Source organism: Galeopterus variegatus, unplaced genomic scaffold (genome assembly GCF_000696425.1).
Source record: "Galeopterus variegatus unplaced genomic scaffold, G_variegatus-3.0.2 Scaffold622, whole genome shotgun sequence".
Lineage (NCBI taxonomy): Eukaryota > Metazoa > Chordata > Mammalia > Dermoptera > Cynocephalidae > Galeopterus > Galeopterus variegatus.
Genome location: NW_007726733.1, coordinates 65,061 through 82,226, shown reverse-complemented (window position 1 = coordinate 82,226; position 17,166 = coordinate 65,061). Strand labels below are relative to the sequence as shown.

Here is a 17,166-nt window from a genome sequence, read left to right as displayed (position 1 = left end):
GCCCATGCCCTTCTACCCCTAATACCCAAGATACAAAAAAAAAAAGGCCATGTGAGTGTAAGGAAGAGTCAGGGAACCAACCAGCTTTAAAGATATAAGGGAAGAGGAGCTTCCCACTGCCCAACTGTATGGCCTAACACCAGATCCAAGTCCCCAAAGGACACTAATAATGCAGATGGAGGAAAGGAAAGAGATGGTAGGCATGACCACTCTGTTTCTCTCACTTGGTAGACTCAGGACTGGTAGGAGCAAGGCTGTTCAAATAGACACAGAGACAGGCTTTTTTTTTAAAAAAAAAAAAAAAAAGAAAAACCAAAGCAATCCCTGCGATCAACTTTATTGCTGATGGGTACGGCCTCATCCTCTCTATGCCCTCAGTTTCTCCAGTGGTCCAAAGCCCCTCCAGGATAGCACAGTGCTTAGGCTCTGCTGGGCCAAAGCAAGGGAGACACCTGCCTCCCAAGTCTGGCCCTGGCCCAATCCCTTCCCTGCCCCCACCCGACCCTATTGCACATCAAATGTAAACATGGCTACGGGCACGGCCCAGAACAGCAGTGAGGCAGATTGATGTGTAAACAGATTTGGGACCAGGAGCCAGACCCAGTTGCCCAGCCCCACCCCATGCTGAGGCCACAGTTAAGTCTTGAAAAGCAGGGGGGCCTGGTCCCAAACTCTGGCTCAGATTATGCAACAGTGCAGATGGCTCAGCTACCCTCTACCACCCCACCCTCTAAGATTCCAGGTTCTAAGGTCCAATTTCCCTCGGTTTCCCCTCCAGGCCTAGGCAGCAGATGGCAGTGTCCACTTCTCCCTCCCACCCCCAGCTGGAGGTCACTGGTGCTGGGTCTTCCTAGATGCCCGGGGGAAACCAGAGACAGGCAGTGGCAGTCTGTCCAGCCCTGGAGAAGAGGGGGAGGTGGGCAGTCAAAAGTGGGGCACAGGTTCGGTCCCTTGGGGATAAGACAACCAAGCCACAGAATGGATGGATGAGGTACATTACACACAAAGCAAGAAGCACACCCTCTCCCCTGCTGGGATGACCACTGGTCCAGAGTGCCCCATCTTATAACCATTCCACCAGCCTGCATCCCCTACTCCCTCTCACCGAAGGCCCGGATCAGCTCTGCCCGCACAGCTGCAGTGAAGGTCTTCACTAGACAGAGTGTGGTGAGGCCCGCAAAAGCTGCATTGTAGAGGAACACGATGTAGAAATTGCCCAGCCAGTTGAAGCGTCCAAAGTCACCCAGCAGGTCAAAGCGAGTGAGCCCTAAAGTAGAAAGGCCAGGATGAGAGATGAGCTCCCCACCTCAAGCTTTCTGCTGCCTCCTGGTGGCTGCATCTCAACACTGCAACTGATAGGTTGGCCTTTCCTTTGCCTGACTCCCACCTCCCAGCTCTTTCAAGGGCAGTTCAGGGCTGTTGAAGAACTCAACAGCGAGGCTTGCTTCAGCTTCCCTTCTACAGCCTGGTATCTTCTCCTCCAATGGGGCCCCCTTTTTCTCCAGGTGTCCCTAGGAGTTCCCTGAGCCTGCTATGTGTTCCTGAGCCAGAAACCTACTAGATGGTCACCAATTTTTTTTTTTTTTTTTTTTAGTAGACAAAGCAGGGTGGTGGCTAAGAGCTCAGACTGTGATCAGGTTCATATCCCAACTCCACCCCTAACTAGGTGCGTGATCTGCAGCAAGTTCCTTAAACTCTCTGTGCCTTAGTTTCCTCAATTATAAAGTAGAGAAAAGAATGGGGACTGTAAGAATTAAATGAGACAACACACATAATGAATTATATGTGCCAGGCACTATTCTAACATTTACTGAGCACTTAATAATAATACTAATATTGCCATAAATCACAAATCTGCCCCCCACTTTTGGAAATATTCCTACCTGCATCCACCCTAAAGGAACTAACTGGTGGACCCACAAGCCTACTTTCTTACTAAATTCTTACGGCATCAATACAAATGGTATAGTGGAGAGTGTATAAACTTAAGAACTAAATAGAACTGATTTAAATACAAAATCAGGGCTGGCCGGTTAGCTCAGTTGGCTAGAGCATGGTGTTATAACACAAAGGTCAAGGGTTGGGATCCCTGTACTGGCAAGATGCCAGAAACTTTTTTTTAAAACGTAAATATGAAGGGCCGGCTCGTGGCTCACTCGGGAGAGTGTGGTGCTGATAACACCAAGGCCACGGGTTCAGATTCTATATAGAGATGGCTGGTTTGCTCACTGACTGAGCGTGGTGCTGACAACACCAAACCAAGGGTTAAGATCCCCTTACTGGTCATCTTTAAAAAATAATAAATAAATAAATAAATAAAATGTAAAATATGAAACCATTTATAATATACAGAGGATGATGTGGTGATGTGGTGGGGTTGTTACCTCTGCACATCCCACCCTACCTTGGAGTGAACTAGTTATGTTTTTTTTTTTTAAAAAGATGACCGGTAAGGGGATCTCAACCCTTGGCTTGGTGTTGTCAGCACCACGCTCAGCCAGTGAGCAAACCAGCCATCCCTATATGGGATCCCAACCCGCGGCCTTGGTGTTATCAGCACCGCACTCTACCGAGTGAGCCACGGGCCGGCCCCTAGTTATGTTTTTAAACTTTTTTACATAGCTCTAAAGGCAGAAAAGGACTGAGTATACTATCTGACACCCCAGTGTTTAGAGAAAGCAACGGACTGGTGTTCAGGAGATAGGGATTCTAACCTGACTTGGCCTTACTTCAAACTAGTTGTATAACTCTGGATCAGCTAATTAGCTTCTTTGTTTCTCATCATTCAAATGAGAATGTTCATTAGATGATCTACCCAGAAGGAAGACTTGAGGAAAAATGGTGCTCCCTCACCAAAAAGTGGAAGTAAATGGGGGAGGCAGTGGGATACAGCAAATGTAAAAAGTATGAGCTTTGGGCTGTCCCGTGGCTCACTTGGGAGACTGTGGTGCTGATAACAAGGCCACAGGTTTGGATCCTCATATAGGGATGGCTGGTTAGCTCACTTGGGAGAGCATGGTGCTGACAACAAGTCAAGGGTTAAGATCCCCTTACCACTCATCTTTTAAAAAAAGCATGAGCTTTATGTTATAACAACAAGGTCAAGGGCTCAGATCCCCATACCAGCCAGCCACCAAAAAAAAAAAAGTATGAGCTTTGAAGCAACACTACTCTGAAGCTCAGCGTAGGCACTTTACGGAACCTTGGGTTCCCCATCTGTATAATGGGAATAAAACCTCCTCATAGGTTTGTTGTGGGAATTAGAGAGCATGTATATAAAGTGCCTGCTTAGCAGCAGTAAGTACTGAAAAAATGTCAATTCCCTTACCTCCTTTTGCTACTTACCCAGGGTTCGAGAGAAGACAGGAAGTGCTGAGCTTAGGACCAGCAGACAGACACAGTTCCCAATTATCTGGGTAGGAGTAGGGAAGGGAGAGATGAGGGTAGCAGAGCTGCCAGCACCTAGTACCCATCTATGGCCTGGGGAGGTGTCCTTTACTCCCTCCCAGTTACCTGCGTCATGGCTGTGTCATGCCATCTGGGCCGCAGGCTCCGGAAGAGTGGAGAGCTGTAGAAGCCCACGACCGAGGACACCATCAAGTAACTGCCACTGGGTTAGGGAAGAACTGGCCAACTCCCAAGGATTAATGCCTCAACTCAAAGGGAATGGACTTCTCTTCAAGCTCTCCTTTCAAAATCAATTCTTTCCTTCTTTCTGAACCCAAGACTGATGAAGACTTCCCCATCACTCCTCCCCAGAGTCCCAGAGGAGACAGAGTCCAAGAAGAGCTCTGTCTAGGGTTCCAGGAGACAAGTTTGGCAGAGACAATGGTGGGTTTCCAGAAGGATACAAGATGAGTACAACCTGAATGACGGCACCAAAGGAGCCCAGCTTGGAGAAGGAGACCTGGCCGAGGGAGGCATCCTGAGGGGTGGAGCAGTGTCACTGTGGAGCACTCCCCACCATCAGCACCACCCAGCACCCAGCCTTCCCTCTGTCTTCAGTTTCTGCCCCCTCTCCCCAGCCTTCCTTAGGCCCTCCATAAAAGATATAGTGGGAGAGTCGCCCAGTACCTGCATGCCCCGGGGCATGGCAGCTTCATCAATGAGCAACTCCAGGATGTGGATGGCCACAATGAGCACAGACAGACCCTGGGTGAGGCAAGGTCACAGACTCCCATCCCTGTCCCAGCCCACAGCTGAACCCAGAGTTGAATATTAAGAGCAGAGACTCTTGCCCAACATTTTCCATTTCCATGCCTAGCTCTGCTTCCAATTAGCTGCATGGGATCTCCTCAAGGTTATTATTAGCAACAGACCATATTTTAGATATTATAATATGCACCCCTTCCAGGTGGAAGGATTGCAAAAAGGTTTAATAGAAAAAGGTACGTGTTCCCCCAAGTGATAAGACCTACTCCTGAGTCTAGGACATGGCAAGTGGGGAGAAAACTGGATTTCAACCTTTATTCTCATTCTATTGTAAACCTGCATAACTACTCAATGGCTCCGTGTGACCTTGGGCAAGTTACTTAATTTCTGTTTCTTTATCAAAATTGGGGATTGATGTGCTCAGGACAGAGCAGGACACAAAGTAGGTACTCAGTGACAGGAAACTACTATTATTGGTGATAACCAGGTCCCTGCATCTCCCCCCTCCCCCTTCAAGGGCCTAAAGTACTCAAGGGCCCACTCCCCACCCCCATCAAGGCTGATATACCCACCGTCAGCACCAGCAAACACAGCATGGCCAAGGGGTAGCCCAGGTTCCGCTGCCAGGCTGAAGCCCTCAGCCGCTTCTCTGTGCAGGGATGGGAGGCTATTAGCAAGCACCTGGAATAAGGGGCTACTCTCCTCAGGGAAACCCAGTATCCCAAGCCCTACTAAATCACATACCTAGCAAGACCCTCTGTGTCTGCAGAGCCAGTACCTGTCTGTGCAGCAACTCCATGTCTAAAGGCAGCCAGCAGGAGGTGGGATCTGAGGGCAGAGGAGATAGTGCTGCCCCCCAGTCCTGCAGTCCCAGCCCAGGTAGAGCCCCTCACCCCAACTGAGGAGGACTGCAACTCACTACAGATCCTGCGGGTCAGAGCTGCCTCCTCAAAGGCTGAGCAGTACAGCTGCTCTTCCAGGTCTTCCAGCAGCTGGGCGCAGGGGGAGGAAAGGGACTGTCAGAGACTCCCTCATCCCAAGGGCCCCAGAAGAACCCTGTTCATCCCAAGGATCGATAGTCCCAGTCCTTCCCCTAACCCTCATTTACGACCCTGTGGCCAGCAGCTTTATCCAATCCCTCCCAAGTGCCTTGTGTTCTGCCTCGCATGCCTGGTGACCTGCTCCAGTCAATAGGGGTAAAGGATACAGGAGTCAGCAAAGGCTCTGGCCCTCTGCAAGTTGTGCACTATACAACAATAGGTTGTTTCATTGTTTGGCTCCAGCTTTGCAGGAAGCATACCCTGCAGGACCAAAGGGCAAGGAGCACTACATACCCGGGGCTTGACCAACAGCTTCCCAGTGACAGAGAACATGCGGGCGAGACCTAGTGGGGTACACACTGTGGGGACAAGAGCCAGTCACCTGCCAGACCCTTCTTTCTACCCCTCCCCCTTCCCACTCCTCCATTCTCTCTCCTTCCACCCTGCTTGCTTTGTCCCAAGGACCCTACCCATTCCCACCCAGACCCTGCACACTCACCCAGGAGCAGCAGGACCCCAAGGAAGGAGATGCAGGAGTAGAGGTAGGGGAGGTAGTACTCCCAGAAGTCTAAAGGTTTAAAAAAAAAAAAAAAAAAGCATGTCAGGTCATCTCTCTCCTGATTACTGGGGGCTGACAGGCCTCAGAGTCCAGACAAGGATACAATACAAAAGCCTACAGCGATTAGGCAAGTAATACAAATGAGGAAAGCTGGCCCAGTGTCAGCAGAAGAGGGAGTAGCTGGGACAAAAGTAAACTAAAGATCCTACACCCTATCTAAAGGGCACAACTACTATTTGGCCCCAGTCACCAGGATTAGTGTAAGCCAGATCCTCCCTACTGCCAAGCACAGCCAGATATGTTGATGTTAACGTGAAAACTCCCAATTTCAAAATGTTAGTAACTGATTCATACATCCTTTCAAATCATTGCATGGGTCTAGTGGAACATTTCTGCAGGTTGGATTTGACCAGAAGTCCATCAAGGGGGAGGGTGCCAACCTTCTCCACTTTAGAGGGATATAGTCATTCCAGGCAGGCATACATCTGCCATCTGAAGAGCCACTCAGTCTGGAGGTGGGGGGAGGAAGCTGGGTCTCTCACCATAGAGTGACTCCCTGCTGGCTTTGTTGTCCACGATGGCTGATGCCACCCACACTATGCCCAGCACCAGCAGAGTGAGGAGCATCAACATCACCACTGTCTCGTAGACCCGGCCCAGGACACCCTACAGGAGGAGGCAACAGGTGAATAGGAGGAGGGGTCAACATCAGGGCAGTGTGGGGAAGGAAGGAGACATCAAACCGGACAGATCTGGATTTAAGAAATAGGAGAGGGTGTTTCCCTCTTATTCTGCTAAGTTGCTCTGTCCTCCCACTTCCCAATCTGAGGTCATCCCATACACTGGGTATTCTTCATTTGCAACCCTGTTCTTCATCCTTGTCTGCCCTGGGAGGCCAGCCTCTGAGGTCTGCATCACACAAGCTCTTTGCCCTGTTTGGTTTCCTGTTCAGCTTGCCCAATGGGAAGAGAGTGGAAAATAGGAAGAGAAAGAAGTCAGAGTATTTTTCCTGTGTTTCCTCCCACCTTTGGCACCATAGTTTTGGCAGTAGCTGCAACACTAAGACAACAGCTCCTCTGCTGGGCAGACTCCCATCCCCAGCTTCAACTGTTAGTGGGTTCTAGAAACTATTTCCTCCCTTTGCCCCCACAGGCCTAGGGGTGGTAATGACTTCCTACTGTCAGTAGAGACAAGTTCCTTGTTGGTTCCCTTGACTCGGACTAGTCTCTTCATTAAATTACCTTCAGCTGAACCATTTGAAGGGAATTCTGTTCCCTGCCTGGACTGATTAATATATCTCCTACTCACCTTTCTGGAGCCAGCAAAGCCCTCAGACTCAGTAAAGAAGTATGCAAAGGGCATGAGGAAGATGAGGGACAGGTTGGAGAAAAGAAAAACAAGGTTCCAGAGGCCTAGAGCAAAAAAAGAAAAGCAGAGATGTTCAGTGGGGGCTAGGAGGGATGCACGCAACCCACAGGGGACTGACCATGTCGTGGGGGAGGGGTTAGGGAAGGAGTGACTACCTCCTACTAGGACTGAGTAGCCCAAGGCTGTCTGAGTTTCTGCATGACTCTATCTACTACCTATCCCCACCCCCCACTCCCCCACCAAGCTGCAACCAGGAGCTGCACACCATGGATGAGGGAGCCGTTGAGCCACTGGATGTAGTAGTTCCGAGGCAGTGACAGCAGCACCTCGTTGCTGATGATGGAGAAGGGCAGGAGCAGGACAGCACCCAGGGCGACTGCCAGGGTAAAGGTGCACAACTCCAGCCTGGACACAGAAGGGGAGAGTGCCCTTGCTTAGCTCAGTACTCACCATCTTGTACCCAAGAAGCCCCATTTGTCCCTGAGGGCACCTGTGGTTTCTTAAACCAGCCATAGCAGTGACAGACCTAGGAAAGGAACTGTCCAGCTGGGGCTCTATCCACTGTATCTACTGCTGTCCCACCCTAGCCCTTTATCTTCAGGGGAGCCTTGGTATGTGGGCTGGGCACAACCTCAGGCATTCATGGGAACCTGGTCACCTGCCATCTCACCTGCCCCGGCTGTTCCTAGGAATGTAGTCCTCCTATACATGCCTATAGGGTATGCCAGGCACGATGCCAAGGCTAAGGGGCCTGGCTTCTCTTCTCTGCTCAGGGATATGGATTTCTGACCTTGCATCCTTCAGCCCAGATAAGAGCAGGGTCGTCCCATATGGCTATGCCCTGCATGAAGGCATTAGGGCAAAGGAGGATCAAGGGGCGCTGAAACTGGACTTCATAGCCAAGGCCTGTGCCCTGAGCTGCATCAACTGAAAAGAAGGGACACTTTTATCTAGTTGGTCCATCAAGGGGGGAAGGCTGCCTTCTAATCTGTTGACCCATAAGGGTCACTTCTGTATTTTTCTCTGTATATGCTAGTGCATAGTAGCAGCCTGGAGTAAGGGCCTTCCTCTTAGAACCAAGAATGCCTTGCCCTCGGGGGTTTCCACCTTCCCCATGCCCTGTTCTGTTTCCATCAGTCTGCACCCCCAGTCCACTCCCTCCCCACTGGCCAGTGGGAGGTAAAGCCAAGCTGGAGCCACTTCCGGTGACTCAGGCCCCAGCCAACATTTCCTGGCCATGAGGCTCCCAGAAGCTCCTGGCCTAACCAGGGAGACAGGAACAGCAGCTTTTCTGAGCGTCCCCAGGGTGGGGTAAAGCCGGAAGAAGCTAGAAATGGGGTGGAAGCAGAAACCCTTTCTTCATTGTGTGACACTCCCCATTCTCCCCCCAGCTCCAGGGCCTCCCTAGATCCCAGCTCCTAAAGGCCACTGGTGCCAGGTGCTGAGTCAGCAAAACTTACGCAATCTTGTTGACTGTAGCATCTTCATCATCCACTACAAGAGACAAAGGCACGGGGAAGAGGCAGGACATCAGTGGGCAGCTCTGGGAGCCATCTGTGTTACAATGTACCCCTTAAATCCTCTCTGCCCCCTGAAGGAAGGCAGAGCTGGAAAGAAGGCTCTGGGAGACCTCACACTATGAACCCTACCCCCTATTCTCCAGCCAAGGTAGCAGCTTAAAGATCAGCAGTCCCAGGTGGAGAGAGTATAAGCTAGAATTTCCCCTACTTCTCTCCCTCCTCCCCATGATCTCTCCCATCACAGGTTCCTCTTTGTAAGCTCGAAATACAATAAACAGCTGGTCTGTGAGGTTGGTTGCATCAGTGGCTGGGTGCGGGGAAAAGAAATGAGGGAAGGGGGAAAGAGGATTCACAGAGAAAGTCCCCAGGGGAATTACATTAGGTTAACTGCCTTGTTGGGTAAGGGGCTCATGAAGCCATTCTGAGAGGAGGAAAGGCTGGGACTAGGAACTGGGGCAAGTGCACCCCAATCACACATGTATACAGGAAGGAAAGCTCCAATCCAAGCACACTTAAGCTCTGTGTAAAGAGAAAGGGCACTGTTACTAGGTCCCGGGGCCCCAATGGTCAGGAAGTCTCTGGTCCTGGGTGTAGAGAACTAGGAGAGGAGATGACACAGAGCTTGTGCCCATTTAACATTAGCCCTGCAGTTGCCCACTTCACCTTGACAAAGGGCTTTCGTGTTAACCATCTCATTTGGTCCACACAATAACAATGGACTGGGAGGACACTGTAATGCCCATTCATAGGATAAAACTGAGGATCAGAAAAGTTACATGACGGGCCGGCCCAGTGGCGCACTGCTACAGTGCGCCACTTGGGAGCGCAGCGGCGCTCCTGCCGAGGGTTCGGATCCCACATACAGACCGGTTCCCGCTCACTGGCTGAGTGAGGTGCAGGCGTGACACTGAGGGTTGCGATCCGTTGCCGGACACGAAAAAAGACAAAAAGAAAAAAAAAAAAAAAAAAAAAAGAAAAGTTACATGACATGCCCAGCAGCTTGTGGACATTTCCATCTAGACTTTCCACTATACCACCTTGCCTCTGCCTGTGGAGGAAGGGAGGCTGAAGAGGCAAAGGCTCTAGGACAGCCCAGCACAGCCGCCTCTCCTTTCCCAGCAGGGACCACAGGCTCGTTCCCCTGAGGCTGCCCTATGGCAACAGGAACTCTGGCAGAAAGGAGAGAAGTCACAGATACCTGTGGTGAACTCAGCAGGCTTCTTGAAGTGGGTCAGGAAGATGTGGCAGAGGATGTAGAGCGTGGCAAACAGAAGCGTTGAGATCTGTGGCAGAATGCAAGCTGGATGAGAAGCTCTGATCCCCCGTGCATTCCACACCCCCAAGGGCCTCTCTGTTAACAAGGGGATGACTTCCTCAAAACAAGACTCCATACTTCCAGGGGTTCCATCTTTCTCCCAGTACTTTCTTCCAGTTAGGGCCTCAAGGGCTTCTAAGAAGGAACAGACAGCGGCTGTCCCATGCACCTGCGGAAACAGCATCATGCCCAGCCCTACAAGGACTCTCCTGGGAGAAAACAGTTTCAGCCCAACCCTGGTTGGTAACTGGGCAGAAAAACTCCCAGAGATGCACATGCACACACACCTAAAATAAGCCACAGAACCAGAAGGAAATTTATGTTGAGCACATTATTGGAAACGGAAGCAGGTTTGACAGGAATAAGATGTCTGCATTGTCCTGGCACTCCAATCCTACCCCAATCCCCTGTCCTTACCCCCACCCCCAATGCTGCCTTGACCCAAACTCCAGGAGAGAATAAGTAGGAATCATGTTTCAAGGCCAAGTCAGAACTTCTACTCTATGTTTATTCAGGGACTCTGAAAGATCAGGTCTGCTCTGGGCCAAAAAAGACCCTTATTTAATTATCTGCCCCTAAGAGTAGGCTTTAGTTGCGGTCCAACATCTACGAAGTTTCTAGAGCCAGCATCAGTCACTCTGAAGGCAGTCAATCTCCCTACCTCAAGTAACTTCCAAGTCCAGGGCCAGGCCTCTCAGAGATTATTTCATGCCCGAGTGCCTGGACCTTCAATTGACAGTTATGGCAAAATGTGGCCAGGATAATCTGCACATGCATCCCTACCCTACCTATTCCAAGTAAGCTGCTATTGCCCAGAAGAGGAGCCACTGGTCAGCTTGGCTCCATAGTCAAGGCCAGAGAGTCTCAAGAAGAGATGTTATTGAGTTTGAGGTAGGCCAAGAAAACAGGATCAGTCTCACGTGTCTTCCAGTTCCCAAGAGAAGCTGACCCCACAGGGAATCTGCAAATAGCTATCTAAACAAGAAAGGAAGAAGCCAGAGACCCAGGAGAGCCATGGGACTAGAACAAAGTGGTAGCTTTTGACACTAGGGAAGCAAAATAGAAGCCCCTTAAATTGTAACTATAGGATTTTTTTCAGCCTGGTGCTCTGCTCTGGACTCGCATAATATAGCCAGGAAGGTGGGAGGGCTCCAAAGGTCAAGATGGACTTGGATGCAGTTCCAGTGGAGGTTAGGCTGTTCTCTAGCCTCTAGATGGGAGCCAGGTGGGGGAGGCACCAGAAGCCTGCAGGCTGCCCTTGGCCAGCACTGATGTCCTCAGCTAATGGGACAGAAGGATGGGGGAGATATCCAGGAGACTGCTTCTGTCCAAGGTCTCATCCCTCCACATTCTCTAGGAATGTGGGCCTCTGTCCATACACTGTCTCAGTGCCTGGGCGTGCCTACACAATATGCCCAACCCCACCAGGTGAGACTATCCACCAAGAAACACACATGGAAGGTTTCCTGAAAGCAGACCTCTACTGGAGTACCACACATGGACTGATATATTCCTAATTTCCAGTGCTCACCAATAAGGGCAGACCTAGTTATGTCTGGCTCACTTTACCCCTCTTCCAACCTGAGCCTGCCCACGGTGGACAAGAGCCTAGCCTGAGAAAAATGAAGAATGACCCCATCAGTGGGTGTCCCCACTCATCATCACTTCTTCCCATTCTTCCAAACCGTTCCCTCTCCATTTAGTATTTGAGAATGAGGGCTACCCTGGGGAGCTCTGGGGAAGAGGCGAAAGGGGAAAGATGAGAATTCAAAGCACGGCTGAGGAAGATATGACATCCTAAGCTCTGCTGGGTGTCCCTATCTCAAAAGTCCCTTGCTGTGTGGCAGGTTCAGCTATTGCTCTAGGTGGCAGTGAGGGAGTAGAGGACAGCAGCCTGGTGCCTCCTGGAGCACTGAGGGGACCACTCACAGGACAAATCCCTGAATGGCTGGGAAGCTGGGAACCCAACCTTGTAGGGTTTCAAACAAACACCAGTTAAGGGAGAAGAGGGGGAAACCCTGCTTGTTACCTATTTCTACACATTGGAATCCATTCCAGCAAGAGTCCTTTCTCTCAAAGTGGGTGACGACCTACCAAGTCACCCCCCCACACACACCCCGTCTCTCGGCCGGTAACCCCTACCTACACCTCTCAAGTCTTTCCTGGAATCTAGCTTAGTGTGATGACGTCTCCCCTTCATCCAAGATCAGTTGGGTTTGCCCTCAACCAATTTAAGGGGGAAACGCACATCAACCCGCCCCGAAGCAAATCTATCCCTCTCCAACTATCAGACAGACTCACCAGACTCTCAGACACACGAAGACCCACCGCCAGGAACACCCGCGGGGATGCGGGATAGGAGGGAGGGCGGGGGGGAGGGGCCTGCAGGGGAGGAACGGAAACCGACCGGCTTTGTTTATCGCGCAGGGACTCATCTAATCCGATCTAGGGGTTCGCCAGCCGGGCACCGGCCCTTCTGTCCCGCTGGGGGGCTTTTTCGCCCGCCCCTGCGCCAAGCAAGGTCTGACGGCGCTCTGAGCCCAGGGGGTCCCACTCTGACCCGAACTTCTCCCTCCCCCCCAACACCCGTGCTTCTCCCCTCCTTGGTCCTACCCGTTCCCGCCCTAGTCCCGCACTCACAATACACTCGCGGACCCTCTCGTGGAATAGCTGCTCTCTCACGGATAGCACTTCGTAGTCAGCTGCTTCCATACTCTGCTCAGCATGACTGGAGCGGGGGTGTCTCCGGGCCCGGGGAGGACGAGCGGGGAGGAAGCCGCCGCCGTCAAGCACCCGGACCCAGCCAAGAAACCTTTCCTCGCAGCCTGCGACGGAAACTCGGGGTAATGTGGGGCTCGGATTCAGTCGTCGGGATGCCCCTCCCTTAAAGGGGCAGGCACCAGCCCGCCTCGTTTTAAAGGGTTCCGGCCTCCCTTTGCTCCCTCCCCTTTAAGGTCAGGCCACGGTCACGTAACAACGCAAACACCTGCTACCAGGCTGGCTAAGAGGAAGCGCGGGTCTGGTTCTATCTTTTTAAGAGACCGAGTGACAACACAAGGGATGGGCGGATTCCTTCCAGGGCGCGGAACTCATTGGCTCGTAGAGAGCTGCCACTCATCACTGAACGAACACTGATAGGCTCTCCCTGTGCAAGGGGGCGGGCTCTTTCGGGCCTACGGTTGCTCATTCTGAAACTAAGCAACTCTTTTCCTCACGTCCTGCTGTGGAGAAGCGATGGTTCCTGGGTTTTAATAGAGATCAAGATTTTACTTTCACCGTGGTTAAATGAGCCATTTGGATCAGGCCAGCTAGGCAGGATGCGAGAACACCGTGGGGTTCCGAAAGGTAGCGCTGCCCAGTAATCCAAGGTCCGTGGCAGCATTTTCTGAAAGTGTGTTTGTGTTGGGGTGACCCGTCCCCCCGCCGCCAGGAGTTTCCACTCTGACATTTTTGTGGAAGGCCTAATGTGTGCTAGAACAAATACTAAAGAAAACTGGTTAGAAGACTACAGAAAAGTCCTGAAACTGTGAGAAATGCCTACGTAGGATCATTGGTGAGTCGGGCTGAGTCAAATAGCTAACCATCTACTATGTGCCATTCACTTAACAGTCTATCTAATTTTAACATCACAACAGCCCTTCAGAGGAAGGTACTGCAATTAGAATTTTATTTTATTTTATTTTATTTTTTGTTTTATCTTTTCTTTTTATTTTCGTGCGATTAGAATTTTAGAGCTTAGAAAATAGTGAGAGGTTCTCAAGTGCCCAAGTTCACACTTAAGGGATGTAAATTACCTTTTTGGGACCTTGGTACCTGTACTGTGTGAGAAGTCCCGCCTTCATGGAATTGAACCCTTTCTCTAAATTGGAAGGAGCAGTACAGGGTAACCCAAAAGAAGGGCTGAGGGTTTTTTATGTTTGTGTTTTTGGCCTCTGCTGGTTCAGGAAAGAAGAGCTGAGTTTTGCAAAGCCCCCCGGTGAAGAATAAGAGCGCAATTCCAAAGGCCTAGACTGTGTCCACCTACTACTGTCTGAGCAAGAGTCAGGGGCCAGAATTGTTAACAACTGAATTCTGTACCCTTGTAACTTCTTGGGACAAGTTATTATTATTTTTAAAAATTTAATTGGCACATTGTAATTGTACATATTCATGGGATACAATCTGATGTTTTGATACATATATATCTTGTATAATAATACAGTGTAGTCAGTGTATCCATCACCTCATGCATTTATCATTTATTTGTGGCAAGAACATTCAAAAGCCTTTCCTCTAGCTATTATGTAATATACAAAACTTAACTGTTAACTTTAGTCACCCTACTGTGCAATAGAACACCAGGACTTATTCTTCCTATCTAATTGTAATTTTGTACACATTGGCCAACCTCTCCCTGTTTTCCCTTACACCCTCCTCTTTCCAGTCTCTCTGGTAACTATCTTTGGGGTAAGTTATTTTTATCTCCTCTTTCCCCAGTGGTTTGCAGTAGAGCCTTGGGAAAGAAAAAGCATATAGTTGTATATATACATATGCATGTATATGTGTACATATATATTTTTGTATATATTGCAGTCATGCACTGCATATGGCATTTTGGTCAATGCTGGACAACATATAGGATGCTGGTCTCATAAGATTATAATAGGATAGTACTTCAAAAAGTTTGTGGAAAAATAGAATTAAAAGGTAATATGAAAACTAATAAAAACAAACAAGCAAAAACAAAACCAAGAAAAAAAAAGATAATATGAAGCTTTCCATGAACTTTTTGAAGCACCCTCCTACAGTATTTTTATTGTACCTTTTCTATGTCTATGTTTAGATATGTATAAATATGCAAATACTTACCATTGTGTTATAATTGCCTACAGTATTCAGTACAGTAATAAGCTGTAGCCTAGGAGCCATAGGCTACACCATATAGCCTAGTTGTGTAGTAGGGTATACCAGCTAGATTTGTGTAAGTACAGTCTATGATGTTCACACAACCATGAAATCACCTGTATTAGTCCGTTTTGTGTTGCTATAACAGAATACCTGAAACTGGGTAATTTATGAACAACAGACGTTTATTTCTATGTTTAGATATGTATAAATATGCAAATACTTACCATTGTGTTATAATTGCCTACAGTATTCAGTACAGTAATAAGCTGTAGCCTAGGAGCCATAGGCTACACCATATAGCCTAGTTGTGTAGTAGGGTATACCAGCTAGATTTGTGTAAGTACAGTCTATGATGTTCACACAACCATGAAATCACCTGTATTAGTCCGTTTTGTGTTGCTATAACAGAATACCTGAAACTGGGTAATTTATGAACAACAGACGTTTATTTGGCTTACGTTTCTGGGACAGCTGCATCTGGCATGGGCCTCAGGCTGCTTCTACTCATGGCAGAAAGCGGCAGGCAGCTGGCAGGTACAAACAGATCACATGGCTAGAAGAAGCAAGAGAAAGAGAGGAGGTTCCAGGGTCTTTTAAGCAACCAGCTCTTGTGGGAACTAATAGAGCAAGAACTCACTCAGGACCCCCAGCCCCCAGAGAAGGCATTAATATATTCATGAGGGATCTGCTCCCATGACTCAAACAGTTTCCAGCACTGACACATTGGGGATCAGATTTCCATATGAGTTTTGGCAGGGACAACACATCCAAACTCTATCATCACCTAACAATGTATTTCTCAGAATGGCGATAGTGGATAACAGGAGGGCCTGAAGAAGTGATTTTCCTCTTAGCATACAATCTTGAAGTGAACAGAACACCACCATGGAGAGTGAATAGAGAGTTACAAAGAGGAAAAGATAGCTGGCTGGGTCCTTGGCTCTGCTGCAAGGAAGGAAAGGAGAACACAGGGAGATAGTTTGGTCCTGTTGACTGTATATTAGAATAAACACGAATGGGTCAAGGCCCTGCTCTGAAAGAGCTTGCAGCTTGTCAGGGAGAGGGGCCACTGGTGCCAAACCCTTCTTAGATATTTATTTCAGCTTTGAGAAGCAGTGTGCTTTAATGATAGTATTAAAACACAAATCAGATTTTGTCCCTACTCAAAACCTTCAAAGGCAATCCAATTGCATTTAAAAATTCACCTGCCTTAAATAAGCCTATATGGCCCTCAGAGGTTGCAAAATGGTGGCCTTTAGGCTGCATTAGACAGGCTGTTTGGTTTGATTCATGGTGTTTTGAACAAATTTGAACTAACATTTAAAAATCAGGAGATGACACTTTAAAACTTCAAATTTCTGTGTCTTAAACAGAAGATCTGGCAGAGCTGGGCAACAAGAACCCATGGCTCTGTTGATGGGGCAGGATGTGCTCCAGTCTTCCACACTCCACGTCACTCAGCTTTACATTACATTATTAGCCCAGCTATGCATTTGAGTTTGTGACCCATGATCTAGCTCTTCTCTACTGTAACTTGACATCATCCTCACCCCTGGCCTTCCATCAGTCCCTGGTGGATCCTGCCAAGCTCTTTCCCACCTCAGGACTCTGGACTTGCTGATTCCTCTGCCCAAAAGAGCTCCTCCATTCCCCTCCTCCTTCCCAATTCACTTTTGGCTGGCTTTTGTCTTCTTCAGATTTGAGCTAAATGTTCTTTGCTCAGAGGAGTCTTTCCTCACTACTTTACCCAAAGCAACCACTTCTTGTCATATTATTTATCACAAGTTGCCATAATTGTATTTAATTTGTTTGCATTTGTTTGTCAGCCTTCCCCCATAGATTCTTCAAGAGAAGAATCACGTCTGACTGAAACAGGGTTATTTCCTTAGTCCTTAGCCTGGTGCCTAATGTAGTGAGAAAAAATGGCAGGCATTGCTAATAATCAGTAGAGCTGAGTTCTGGTTTTAGAAGTCTGTTATTTTGGGCTACACTTGACCTCATCTTATCTTATCTTCAGATTGGTTCCAAATCTATGACTCTAATGTTCATAGTCCTCTACTGTTTATAAAGTGCTGTGACATCACTTGAGTCACAGACTATTATATCTGATTCTTACAACAACTTGTTAACGTGGATTCTGTTTAGAGACTTATCATCATCCAGAATGTACAGACGTATACAACTGAAGTGAACTTGTGGAATATACCAATATTTATAAAGCAAATATATTTCACAGGGCCTAGTTTCTCGTAGTCTCAGGTTTAGCCTAACTTCGTAAAACTACATATAAAATGTTGACCTTGCAAAAGACAGGAAATTTTCCCC

The 17,166-nt window shown here is 48.7% G+C and overlaps 1 protein-coding gene across 4 annotated transcripts in view; it reads right to left on the bottom strand.

The window, feature by feature from the left end:
* Positions 1 to 13,012, bottom strand: part of LMBR1L (limb development membrane protein 1-like) — a 22,883-nt gene extending 9,871 nt beyond the window's left edge. The window contains exons 1-17 of one of the 4 annotated variants that reach the window (XR_550342.1): positions 12,595 to 12,748; positions 9,838 to 9,922; positions 8,580 to 8,673; positions 7,385 to 7,524; positions 7,060 to 7,163; positions 6,294 to 6,417; positions 5,692 to 5,760; positions 5,487 to 5,551; positions 5,072 to 5,144; positions 4,897 to 4,980; positions 4,725 to 4,801; positions 4,075 to 4,152; positions 3,852 to 3,925; positions 3,514 to 3,604; positions 3,346 to 3,412; positions 1,106 to 1,267; positions 401 to 899 (exon numbers count right to left, since the gene is read on the bottom strand). Coding sequence is in view for 3 of the 4 variants with exons in the window: in XM_008570665.1 (XP_008568887.1) it covers positions 832 to 899; positions 1,106 to 1,267; positions 3,346 to 3,412; positions 3,514 to 3,604; positions 3,852 to 3,925; positions 4,075 to 4,152; positions 4,725 to 4,801; positions 4,897 to 4,980; positions 5,072 to 5,144; positions 5,487 to 5,551; positions 5,692 to 5,760; positions 6,294 to 6,417; positions 7,060 to 7,163; positions 7,385 to 7,524; positions 8,580 to 8,673; positions 9,838 to 9,922; positions 12,595 to 12,666 (1,527 nt within the window). In the remaining variant the exon portion in view is untranslated. Of the gene's footprint in view, positions 1 to 320; positions 900 to 1,105; positions 1,268 to 3,345; positions 3,413 to 3,513; positions 3,605 to 3,851; positions 3,926 to 4,074; positions 4,153 to 4,724; positions 4,802 to 4,896; positions 4,981 to 5,071; positions 5,145 to 5,486; positions 5,552 to 5,691; positions 5,761 to 6,293; positions 6,418 to 7,059; positions 7,164 to 7,384; positions 7,525 to 8,579; positions 8,674 to 9,837; positions 9,923 to 12,594 lie in introns of those variants that run through there. The other 3 variants (XM_008570663.1, XM_008570665.1, XM_008570664.1) reach the window with 3 other exon arrangements.
* Positions 13,013 to 17,166: the final 4,154 nt, after the last annotated feature.